Source organism: Tupaia chinensis, unplaced genomic scaffold, assembly GCF_000334495.1.
Source record: "Tupaia chinensis unplaced genomic scaffold, TupChi_1.0 Scaffold000636_1, whole genome shotgun sequence".
Lineage (NCBI taxonomy): Eukaryota > Metazoa > Chordata > Mammalia > Scandentia > Tupaiidae > Tupaia > Tupaia belangeri.
The window spans coordinates 73,661-87,013 of NW_006160157.1; the positions used below are offsets into that span (position 1 = coordinate 73,661).

Genomic DNA, 13,353 nt, shown 5'->3' on the forward strand with positions numbered 1-13,353 from the left:
TTCACAAGTTTTTTCCCCAAAAGAATGGGATAGTAATACATGTTAATGGGTTAATATTACTAGTATCATTCATATATATTAGTGTATTATTCATACATGTGTTTTTTATAACCTGCCTTTTCAATTTTATTGTAAACATTTTCATACAGTTTGAAATATTTTTCTGTCTCACTACCAATAATGGCTATATATCGCTGACTGATACATATATATATAAAATTAAAAAGTCCCCTATTTGTTGACAGGAATTTTAAGACTGTTTTCCATAATAAAAAGACTTCCATGAATGCCAGTGTAGCCAATCTTTGTACATATGACTCATGATTTCCTTGGAAAAGATTTTTGGAAGTGTAATTGATGGGATGAAAACTGCACAATTTTACTGATTTGATAAATATTGCCTAATTTTGCTTCAGAAAGCCTCTATGAATCAGAATTTCTAAGTTTTCTAGTTATTATTATTTTTAAATCTCTCCTTGTTGTATGTAAGCAGTATTTTACATACTCCTTTGAAAAAATTAATTATTATATTACAGACTTACCCTGTTAGCTCTATTTTCTCTGGTGTATAAAGTATTCCACCATTTATTTGCCATAGGACATGTGTGCTCACCAGAGAGACAGACAGAGACAATGAAAGGGAACGTAAGAAATCCCAACCCCTCCCCGCCCAGTGTGGATGGCCACTCTGCCATCTTCCTTTATTCTCCTCTTGGGATTTGGGCACACACCCACACGTACCTGGAGTGATTTTCAAGCTACAACGTCTGGGACTCGAACCACAGTCAGCATGTGGGAGTCCAGAGCCTTAATTACCATGCCACCTGCTGGCCCCAGATAATTTTATTTTTAATCCTTCACTTCATTTTTTGAATTTGAGACACTCAGATTTTCCTGAAAAAGTGGCAGCTATTTTTGCAGTTCACTTTATAGAAGAAGAAAAAACTTCTGAGAGAGAGTCCCTTGGTCAGTGAAGTATAGAAATGGTTGAAATATGCCAACAGACATAATGCATTCTGATTCTTCCCTGGTGTTGCTAGTTGCTCAAATTCCCATCATTTTTTTTCTTTAACTTTAATTAATTAATTAATTAATTAATTTTAATTTGACCAGAGAGGGACAGAGTGAGACAGAGATAGATAGATAGATAGATAGATAGATAGATAGATAGATAGATAGATAGATAGATAGATAGATAGATAGATAGATAGATAGATAGATAGATATAGAGAGAGCAAGATGCCAGGTTCTGGGACTCAAACCACAGTCAACCAGGTGGGAGTCCGGTGCTCTTAACCACCATACACCTACCGGCCATGGGTTCCCATCTTATCTATGGTGCAAATCACTGTTTCTTCTAGGCTATAGATATATGGGATTCTGAGGAAGAAGAGTTAGGATGCGAGGTGGAGAGTGGCCATGGGGATAAAGAGTGTTATTGAGTCCACAGTGCTGCCTGCTCCTGAAAGAGTATAGTAATCTCTGTATGTTGTTCCTCCATTGTGCCATTCTTCTTTAAGGGCCTCTACTGCCTCTGTATTGAATTTCCTCAATTATTTTACAGGGAGCTCTTTTCTGGGCTTCTATATTTATCCTAGGTTGATACTTTCTTCCTCACTTGACACTGTTTACAACACATGGTTTCTGTTTCTGTGAGAATTTCTTTTCCTGTTTTTAAATGGGTGTTTATTATCTTTAAAAGTATCATTTTTATCATTTCTATGCCTGGACATGCAAGAAGGAGATTACTAGATGTGTACAGTTTAAGCATCTTGAAAATGAAAGTTTGTATCAATTTACTAATATTACAGTGTATGAAAGTGCTTTTATCCTTGTCTGGTAGCCATGATGAATTGAAACCAAGTAATCGTTTTAGTCCCTTTAGGCAGTTATAAGAAATGCTTTAGATTGGCATTCAACAACTTATATTTATAAACTAGAGAAGTCCTGTGATCAAGATACCAGCACATTTTAGTATTTGCTGGGGACTTCTCAGTGCCTCCAAGATGGCACGTTCTTGTCATGTTATGACATGGAGGAAGAGAGAACAAGCTTCCCTGGACTTCTTTTATAAGGGCAATAATCTCATTATTGGCCTAATTACTTCCCAAAGGCTACTCTTTTTTTATTTTTGGAGAGGTTTTTGCTATAGGGCGTGTGCGCTCGCCAGATAGAGACAGAGAGATAGCGAAAAATCACCCCCCGGGGGGATGGCCACACCACAATCCCTTCTCTCGGAATCTTGGGCACGCACACACAAGCGCCCGGCGTGAGTTTTAAGCCACCGTGTCTGGGACGCAAACCGCGGTCAACTACATGGGAATCCAGCGACATAGCCATTACGCCAACTGCTGGTCCTCCAAAGGCTACTCTTAATACTATTGCATTAGCAGTTAAATTTCAACACAGGGATCTTAGGAAGACACAAACATTCAGATCATAGTAGTAATTAAAAAAGAAAATAAAAGAAAAAATAATGGCTGATCACAACAAGCCTTCTGTATTGGGAGAAAGCAAAAAATATGACTTACCTCCTTTAGACAATGGACTACATATGAGTGTAGTACCTCATTTTTCTAGAATATCTTGAAGTTAATCAAGTACTTTAAATGTCCCTCATATGATCTTCACCGTTTGGTGAAGTGGATATTATTACTTCTGTTTATAGAGATGAACAGGCCCAGAGACTTTTCAGTGAAATGTACAGAGAGTTTGTGTGGAAGGAATTGATCTGCATCTAGTTGCCAGGCTTTAAGCACAGTTCTTTATTTAATTCAGTACTAAGTATATAAATTATATGAAAAATCTAAAAATGTGTGCTTTTTAAATTTAACTTTATTTATTATTATTATTTTCCAGTTTGATCAGAGGGAGACAGAGAGAAAGGAAGGAAAAGGAGAAGTTAAGCCACCAGGTCCAGGACTCAAACCAGGGTTGGCCATGTGGGATCCAGCTCCCCCAACCACCACACCACCTGCCAGCCTAGTGTGCATTTTTTTTGTTTGTTTATTTGGTTTTGGTTAAAATATCTGTGATTTAAGAGAAGATGAAAAAAAAAGTGTTCAAGACTCCTTTGAAACACTAATATCTAAACTGAATAAAGAAGAATGAAACTATACTAAATGTATTGATAATTAAAGGTACTACATGCCTTTGAGAGATATTATAGACAATCAATATTGGGACTTGTGTGGAAACCACGTCAGAAGCTACAGACTGACTTTCTGCATTCCCCACTGTGAATCTGGCCACTCAAGTTTTAATTTCCAGTAAGGGTAAGAAAAAAATGGAAGACAAGATCCCACAAGTCATTTTCAAATGATACACAGCTTTTCCAAAATCTTTGAATATCTTTCTTCTAGTTCACTGCTCTGAATTGTTGCCTGGTCTGAATAAATTTTAAAATGTAATTCTCCAGTTTAATTGTAGACTATCCCAAAGCAGAGGTTGGGAACTTTTATTTCTTTGATAGTTCCTGAGAAAAGTGCCTTTCTTAGAATGTGGTTATTGCTTGTTTCTACTTTTCTATATAACCAGGTCTGTGAGGTTTAGAAATATGGCTAAAAGACTGTTTCTGGATATATGGCTACCCAAACCAGTAGAGAGGTGCTAATTATTTAATTGGCTTCAAAATGTAAAAAAGACGTTTTTTTTTTTTAGAAAGACTTTTGCTATAGGACTTATATATTTGCTGGAGAGACAGAGAGAGACAGAGAGACAGAAAGCAAGAAATCACCCTCTGGGGGGATGGCCATGCTGCATTCTCTTCTCTGTTCTCCTCTTAGGATTTTGGGCTTGTATGCATATGCATCCAGTATGTTTCAAGTCGCCAGGGCCGGGACTCAAACTGTGGTCTATCTAATGTGAGAGTCCAGTGATGTAATCATTACACCATCTGCAGGCCCGAAGAAGACTGTTTCTAAAGAGTGAGCAACTAAGGATTGAGAGTCTTAGAGTGAGAGAAGGGAGAATTAGATTTTTAATTTTTGCAAAGGAAAATTTATGAGAAAGCACTCATGAAGGTTATTTGGAACAATTTAGAAACATTGGAGAGACTTATCGATCTGTTGAGAATGAGGCAAGATAATTCTATGTTTCCAAAGAAACAGACCAATAGGGGATAGAAGTGGGGAAAGAATGTAGAAGAAAAAAATGAGAAAGGAAAAAAGAAAGTGTATTCTTAGAATAATTGTATAAACAGTGAAAGAGCAAGAGAAGAAAATCAAATAAAATACCTGTGAGGAAAAAATTCCAAAGTCAGTCAAAGTTATGAATCAAATAAACTAAATGAAAGTGTTTAAAGGAACTATTTTCTGAAATATTTATTGTGTAGTATCTAAGTACAACTATTTGAGACAGTTTCATAATGATTCACAGGACAATGCTGAACAGAAGGATTTAAGATTCAAGAATAGAACAATTTATGATTGTTTTAGAGGAAATATTTGGAAAAAAAAGGATAAGATTTGCTTGAAGTTCTTCATATAAGTTATCAGAGACGAAATCATTGTATCAACAAAGAGTCCCTGTTGGGAAAATTCTGAACAGATATAGGTTATGAAGAGTGGCGTATAAATATGTGATGGAATGAACCTAGGTAAAGCACAGTTAAAATGCCATCCATCCTCACTCCCCAGTGAATTTAGTAGAGAATGTCATCCATGTTTCTGAAATGCAGAGATAGAGAAATTCCATTATAGTTTTGAGTAATTTTTAGATATTGGGGATACAATAACATGGGGAGTAGAAATACATGTAAACTAAGTGTTAAGATGGATATATTCATTTAGTTGAGTAGGAAGGAACGATTACATAGAGAAAGATGGTGTGTATCAAGTATGACTAGGATATTACCTAGAAGGAAAAGAGACAAGATTCATACAAATAAACTGGCAAGATTTTTGCCAGTTAAGTAGGAAGAGAGTCATTGTAGAGTTTACAATAGAGAAAATTGAAATAGAAGTACGTTAGAAACATGAATAGGAGAAAAAAGCATTTGAATAGAAATAAGTATGTGATTTAAATTGGCAGCAATGGTTCTCATGGGAAAGGAGTATTTAACCTAAGGGAAGTTCAGATGGAGCTAGATGGTTAAAAGACAGGGTATAAAATTTAAAAGAAGTCTGTGGAAACCAAAATGAATATCTTGTATTACTTTTATGTATTAATGCACAGAAAAGGAAAGAGCAGTGTTGACTTTTTTCACGAGAGGAGAAAATGTTGAAAGATTATTAGAGTTAAAATTGACAAGCACAAATTTTTTTTATATTAGGCAGTCCATTTATGGCCTATTTCCCAATGCCTAAGTAAAATTGAATCTCCCAGTATTTATTTTGATTATCAAAATAACTTTCTGTAGAAAAATTTGGAAAATTCAGGAAAATAATAGAAGTACATAAAAAAATAAATTACTTAACAATTGTATAACCCAGTGACAGCCATTAATATTTTAGCTATTGTTTTTTTATTGCCAGAGGGCATTGTATGCCAGAGAGAGGTGAAGAGACAGAAAGGCAGAGAGAGAGAGAGAGAGAACAAGCACCTCCAATTGGAGATGATCACACCCCAATCCCATCTCTAGTTCTCCATTCTGTAGTGATTTTGGACATGCACACATACACAACATAGCATATTTTTAAAGCCCCCAGGGCCAAGATTTGAACCACAATCAGCCGGGTGAGATTCAATTCCCTTTACTATAAGGTGATGGAGCTGCTGCATTTTAGCATATTTCTTTGTTTTGTTTTAATATTTATTATTTAAAAGGTACCTTTTTCAATTTTACATACTGATTAGTTTGCTTGGTGAAAATTTTTTTGTTACCACAAATACTTTGTAAACATTATTTAACTTATTAACTTTTAAATTTTGGATAAATTTTAGGAGTTGTGTGCTATTTAATCTTACTTTTACCAAAATTTATTATAAAATATAAAATAAGTAATAGATGACTAAATCATGAATGGTTGAAACTGTTGACTACCTGTTACTCTGTCTCAAACATTGTTCTAGGTACTTTTCATAAATTATAACATTTAATAGTTACAGTAGTCATATGAGGAACCTATAATTATTGTTTTCATTTTATTTTAAAAGGTCCTGGAATATAGCTCAAGTTCTCACAAATATTGGGTTATCAGAAAAGTCATGACACATTTTTACATGGAAACATATGTCATGACCTTTCTGATGACCCAACAGTATAGAGCTGGAATTCAAACAAGGCAATTTGATTCTGAAGTCCATCTTCCTAAATCAATACATTTTATATGATCTGCTAAGCCCTGCACTAGAAACTGGTGATATCATGGTAAAGCACCCAAATAGGGTCTCTACTTTCTGAGCTGTAGTGTAGTGCAAAATACATAGTAATCAAATAACTGTTGTTTAATTACAAACTGGAATTTTTTTTTTTAAAGAGATTTTTTGCTGTAGGGTGTGTGCGCTTACCGGACACAGCGAGAGACAGAAAGCGAGAAATCAGATAAGGTTATCACAGTGGGGCCCCCCAATTGAATACTGGTGGATTTACAGGGAGAGGGGCTGAGACCAAAGCAGACATATGGACACAGACATGCAAGCTCCTGTCCTCTGCTGTGCTGCAAGGGTACAGTCACCAGCTGCCAGCTCCATGCCCTGAGTTCTCAATATCCAAAACCATGTCCAAATCCTAACATTGACCCATTAGCCAGAGTGAGAAATTTGCATTTCATTTTGAGTGAGCTGCCAAACCACTGAACGGTTTCAAGCAGATGGGTGAAGCCATCTGATCTACATTGTGAAGAGCTCACATTGTTGGGGGTGGCACACAGGGAGGAGTGGAAGCAGAGGCCTCTTCCAGCTACTAGCTGTCAGGTAGTTCAAAGGCAGAAGTGAGGTCTAAAGTCAATAGGGACAGAATGGGGGCTGTAAGGTGACACAAACCAGCCCTCCCAGGTCAGTTCTTTTTGTACTGATGTTTAAGTATAGAGGTCTGAAGAGGACTCTGGAGACTGTGTGTGTGTGTGTGTGTGTGTGTGAGAGAGAGAGAGAGAGAGAGAGAGAGAGAGAGAGAGTGTGTGTGTGTGTTTTCTTTAATTGAGGCCCAGATTCTTGGAGTGAAGAAAGAGCCTTGGTCTGGGGGCCGTCAGCGGTTCCTCTCTGGTTAGAATGAAGAATGCCTAATTCCATATGTGAGTGTGTGTGAGTGTGTGTGTGTGTGTGTACGTGTGTGTGTGTGTGTATATGTGTGTACCCTGAGACTTCAGTTATCTCCTTCACTCCAGGCTTGGCTCTTAGCCTCCACTCTTCATTTCTCTCCAAGGATCCTCTCTTGGGACAAGTGTCTTTCAGATACTGAAGTTCTCTGACTCCAGGTCACTTTCTGTCTGTTTTCTCTCCCAGTCATGCAGGGTGTGTGAGAAAGGAGTTCCCAATAGAGTTTTTGGCTTTCTTATGTTCAAGTGATATCATCAGCCTAATCACCCCACCATTGTGATTAGATTTCAAATTTATCATACAGTTTCCTGAATTTCCCATTGGTCACAAATCTTACTCATATCCTTTTTAGAGTTATTAATTCAGTGTGCCTTTTGGATAGCATAGTCTCTATGCTTAAATCTTATCCTCCTCACAACTGACTTTCAGCCTATTTAGAAATCCTAATTTTCACTTAAAGGGTAACCCTATGATTTTCGAGATGATCTAAAGAGTGCTTGGTTATTTGTTGTATACTCCTTATCAGTTCTAATTTTGAATCCATGTGCGTCCTTAGCTTCCCTTCCCCCTGTTTTAATATAAACTTTCCCCCGATTTAATATAATCCTCTTGCTAAACTACCCCCTTCTGATCTACCCCATTGCTTTGTGTTAATTGAAGCAACAGAAGGACTTGCTGAATTTGTACAATGTTCCTGAGGCCTGGAGCTTTCTAACATCAGTTATAGCAATTTATTAAGTTTGGAGAAGGGCTTTGCAAATCTTGAGTGGAGATATGTGTGCCTGGGGTTTTGAGAATACTTTTTAATCTTTTTTATAAGATGGAAAGAAAGTGGGAGGGAAAGAGACAGGTTTTTGTTTGTTTTAAATTTTATTTACTTATTTAGTATTATAATTATTTTAATTTCAATAGGGCACGTGTGCTCTTTGTTGGGTGGGGGAGTGAGAAAGCAAGCTGCCAGATCTGGGACTTGAACCGCAGTTGGCCATGTAGGACTCCAGCGCCTTAACAATCATGCCACCTGCTGGCTCTCAGAGAGGTGTTTTTAACATGGTGTTATCATGTTGCAATCCTCATGCCCAAGTTTCCCAGTGATTTAGGCCACAGGTAGGTGCCACCATACCCAAACCCAGGCCTCTCATGCAGCTTTCGACAGATACCATGCAGTGGAGCCCTTTTTCTTGTACCATTGTGGCTAGGCCAGAACACATTTTAAATTGATCTGTTACCTTTGAACATGAACTGTGTATTAAATACCAAATTGAAAGCTTGTATTGTGTAGTCAAAGTTCTTAGTGAGTTTGGTATATGAAGTTCTTAAAGAGACCAAAACCTGATAGACTTAAAAAAAATTATTTATTGGGACCAGCAGTTAGCGTAATGGCTATGTCGCTGGACTCCCATGTAGTTGACCGCGGTTCGAGTCCTGGACCCAGTGGCTTAAGCTCATGCCGGGTGTGTGTGCGTGCTCAAGATCCTGAGAGGAGAATGAAGGAGAAGGGATTGCAGCATGGCCATCCCCCCTGGGGGGTGATTTCTCGCTTTCTATCTCTGTCTCTCTGTGTCTTTCTGGCGAGCGCACGCGCTCTATAGCAAAAAAGAAAAAAAACTCTTGAAAAAAATGATTTATTTATCTAACTTTATTTATTATTATTATTATTTTAAATTCTTTATAGGGCATGTGTGCTCACCAGAAGCAAAGAGAGAGAGGGAGACAGAGAAAGTGAGAAAGCAAACCGCTAGGTCCACGACTCAGGTAAATGTTGAACATGTGGGAGTCCAGCATCCCAACCATTGTCACTTGCTGGCCCCTTAGACTTTAACAATTATAGTTTCAACTCTTTATATGTAGTGTAATTAATTTATGTACAGGGTTCAAAGACGAGGGAAAGAAACATTTGCTATCTCAGAGGTGATACTTAGAGGGACGATATTTTAACAAGATAACCCAGGTGTGTGGTGAGTTAAAGGGCTTGTGCAGAGACTGAAAAGCCCTCCCGAAATTTCATTATTAAGAGAGAATGTAGTTGATTTTTCTGCTAGAGGGTCCATTTTGACAAAGAAAGTTGTTTTTTTTCAAGAAGCTGGACTGTCAGAAAACTCAGTAGTGTGTATAAAAAGAAGATATGAAAGACATAACACTGGGGAATACTCAGAGGGGACATCAAGAGATTATATACTTTAGGTTATTTAAACTTACCTGCTGCAAAACACATGCTATTAGATGTTCTTTCTATTAAGATGCTTGTTTCTGATATATTTTGTGAGTTAGGAATTTGCCCATGAAAATTCTTTACCATGTTCAATGGGAGAAAACTGACGAAATTTGAAGAGAATTGCATGCTCTTTGAACCACATTCAAAATTGAAATGAAGTTCATGTGTATTAATGATAGCTTCATATACCAAGATGCCCAAGTTTGAACCAGATTTTTTGCAAAGGCTTGAGTTTAGGTATAAATTATAGAATGATATTTTAGTACAGAGAGAAGAAGAAACAATCTTTGTTTATATACATTATACGTAAGAAGTACCCCTTTGCATTTCAGCATACCTAGGACTGACTTAGGGCTGCCATTACACTTAACCTTCAGTGTTATCCTTGAAATGGTTAATGTAGGAAATTGAATTAAGAAAGTTAGAATGTTTTGAGAACAGAACTCAAGGTGGTACCAGCATAACTTTGAACTCTATATTTTATAAACAAAAACAAAAAACAACTTTTTATAAACAAAAACAAAAAACAACTTGTCTATGTTGTCAAAAGCTTTCCTGTAACTGTTAAGACCTATGACATGATGCCCAGCAACAAAGTTTCAAATCAATCACTTAAAACAAATTGCTATAGGGCATGTGTACTCAGTGGAGAGAGAGAGAGAAAGTGAGAAAGCACTTGTCAACTTGCCAAAGGGCCTTCACACTTCAATCCCTTCTCCTCCATTCTCCTCTCAGGATTTCAAACATGCACAAACATGCACAGGCCATGTTTTTCAAGCATCTGGGTCTGAGACTTGAAGCATGTAGTCAGCCCTATGAGATCCAGTTGTGTTAACCACCACGCTAATGGCTTCCCAATAAATCACTTTTAATTTGTTGAGTGATTGCTACTTTTCAAATCCTGAGCTAAAATCATGAAAATGCTCCCAATTTTCTCATAAGTGTTGTGAGCTGCACTGGTATTATGGAGTCAGCTTGTTGGGGCTCATAAGAGCTGACTGAACATTTCTTTCTAACTCTGTGTTTGGTGATTTGAATCAGCCATGGTAGGGGTACTCACACCATGAAATTAACACAAATATACACCATAAGTCAGGGCCCTTTTTTTCCCTTTTCCCCAAAGAACTGGTTTACCATCTTGCTCTTGGAGATAGGTCTTATCTTCATTTAACAGGTGAAATTTAGGCTTATTGAAGTAACTCTATAAATGAGTTTAATTTTAGTTGTTTGGATCTTTGGGAAGCAAGTCATAATATTAATCTAAGAAATGCCTTATTTTTCTATTGTGTTATACTTCAGTTGAATTTAGACCGTGAACTATATGCTATCCTTTTGTTTTAATTTTCACTGTGACTGTCAAATTATAATGAGACTATTTGGATGTTCTTAGGTTTCTCTTATCTTTATTGAGTTTATGTGGATCATGAAACAGTCTTTGAGACTTGGAGTTTGGTGTGTTTTAGAATTTTTCATTTAGCTTGATTTTCCAACAAATGTAATATTTACTAATTGTTCCCAACATTTAACTTATTAACCCTTTTCTTTTACTAACTAGTTCTATGACCTTAAACACATTTTCTTAGCGCTACAGTATGGTGGCTATGACCATTGACCGCTAAGATAATGACCATTTATGACAGCATTAAAATTCATATGCGTCTCACAACTAGAGTCGGTCTCACTCTTGTGGAATGTAATTTTTAAGTAAAGTAATTTTACTCTAATTTTATCGACAATGTAGCTTCAGAGGTAAAGTTTGTTGGACAATAAAATTTTTGTTTTGTTTTAAAAGTTTCAGAATCTTAAGCTGAGGGAATTCTATTGTGAAGGAAACCCTCTGCTCCTGAAGCGACCAGTTATTACTACACATCACAAGGACATCTGGAGTCTGCAGGTGAAGATGTAGCTCATTCACACAAGTCTGCAAACTAAAGTCACGATTTTAGTTTTAAAGTTTTCTTTTAAAACATTCTTTCCTAGCCAGCAAATGATTAATGTAACCTTAGTCATTGGGAATGTGGCTTCTACTCCTAACCTTTCTGACTTGCTTATAAAATTTTGTGTAATCCTATCTTATTTCCAGAGTGACTGAATTCAAAGAAATGGAAGTATTTTGTAGGATGAAAAGAAAATAATTTATTTTCATTTTAGCCTTCTATTATAAATATCTTTTCAGTATTATCTCAAGATCTACTTGATTTGTTCTTAGTGGGTCTTTGCCTCTTCCATCCCCTTTTATATAGTCTTCATTTCTAGTGACTGCGTGATTCAGATCATGTTTACTATGGGGAAACAAGTGAGTAGTATTAAAAGAAGGAATAGAAAAGTGTATTGGAGACTCCTTTGTTAATAGACAAACTAAAGATTATAAAGCCTCCCACATTTGAGTATGATTCTCTGTCATGAACTTTAACTTCCCAGAACCACTCGGGTTGATAGCTGAACATATAGGATTGCCATGACTATTAAGAATCACATAGGATTCAAGTCTTCATGCTGTAGGAAACAACTAACTCTGTTGCCTTAGTTTGTTTAAAAATATCTTTTATTTTCTTTATTGCATAAATAATACAGATTTACTGCAGAAAACTAGGAGATACAGATGAGCAAAGAATAGAATAAAAATTAACTATGTCAATGTTTTTTTTCTTTTCTTGGAGAGGTTTTTGCTATAGGGCGCGTGCGCTCGCCAGAAAGACAGAGAGACAGAAAGCGAGAAATCACCCCCCAGGGGGGATGGCCATGCCGCAATCCCTTCTCCTCCATTCTCCTCTTGAGATCTTGGGCATGCATGCACATGCACCTGGCGTGAGTTTTAAGCCACTGGGCCTGGGCTGTCAACCACGGTCAACTACGTGGAGTCCAGTGACATAGCCATTATGCTAACTGCTGGTCCCCCAGCTATGCCAATTGTTAAAAAACTGTTTAATTTTTATTTATTATTATTATTTAGTTTTTTTTCTTTTTTATTTAAATAGCTTTATACAGATGAACAGGAATGAACTTAGAGTGAATAGGTGAGGAAGAAGGTAGGGAAAAAGCCTGGGGTTGATATAGTAGCTTACTAATAATTCAAAGCATAAATCAGTAATGAATTGCATTGAATGTAGTGGAATGCTGAGTAAATGCTTAACAGCTAGTTCATTGTAAAGAAAGCTGTGTTTTTTTTTTTTTCTCCTGAAACTTTTTTTTTAAAATTAATTAATTTACATTCATCCTTAATCTTCATCACAGCATAAAAAAAGTGATTTCCCATCCAGAATATACTATATAGTGGCTTAACCATATATGTTATCATCAATAATTTTTCATTTTACACACACACACACACACACACACACACACACACCTATGTCTGACCCTCTGTCCTTTCCCACCCTCTTCTCATGCTATCTCTGATGCCTGCAGTTGTCTTCCATTCCTTTCCCCCCACATTTTATTGATCACACAATTTCTTAAATAATCTAACTACTTTCAATAACAAGTTCAGCTGGTAATTTAAAGAAAAGCAGTTTTGAATTGGTAAGGAAATTTTCTTAAAACTTAAAGCCTGGAAACAGGTTAGTATTCTGTTCAAATAGTAACTACATGAACCTATTGATAGCTCAACAGGACAAAAACTCTTAAAACCAGACAGCAAAGCCTAGAAGAAAAGCAGCAATATTTTAGTCAAAAGTCACAGAATGTTATTCACCAGTTCAGTCTCATGTACTTAATCTATCTTCTGTTGTGGTTCGATCTTCCTGATTGAATTCTGGGATATAATATTCAACTCCAGACTTGTCCCTACTATTAAGTTGGCCATTTTCTTAGTTTTTGAGCTCTTATTTCTGTGTGACTACATTTAATTTTCCTGACATAGCACTCCCTTGAGAACTTCTTGGTGATCTGGTCTGGTGCTGATAAATTCTTTCAGGTTTTGTTTATCTGAGAATGTTCTT

General features: G+C 36.6%; 1 protein-coding gene across 3 annotated transcripts in view; it reads left to right on the forward strand.

The window, feature by feature from the left end:
• Nucleotides 1-13,353, forward strand: part of LRRC69 (leucine rich repeat containing 69) — a 95,336-nt gene that overhangs the window by 56,876 nt on the left and 25,107 nt on the right. For all 3 annotated transcript variants that reach the window (XM_006159564.1, XM_006159565.1, XM_006159567.2), the window contains one exon: nt 11,205-11,306. In XM_006159564.1, coding sequence (XP_006159626.1) covers nt 11,205-11,306 — 102 coding nt within the window. The remainder of the gene's footprint in view (nt 1-11,204; nt 11,307-13,353) is intronic.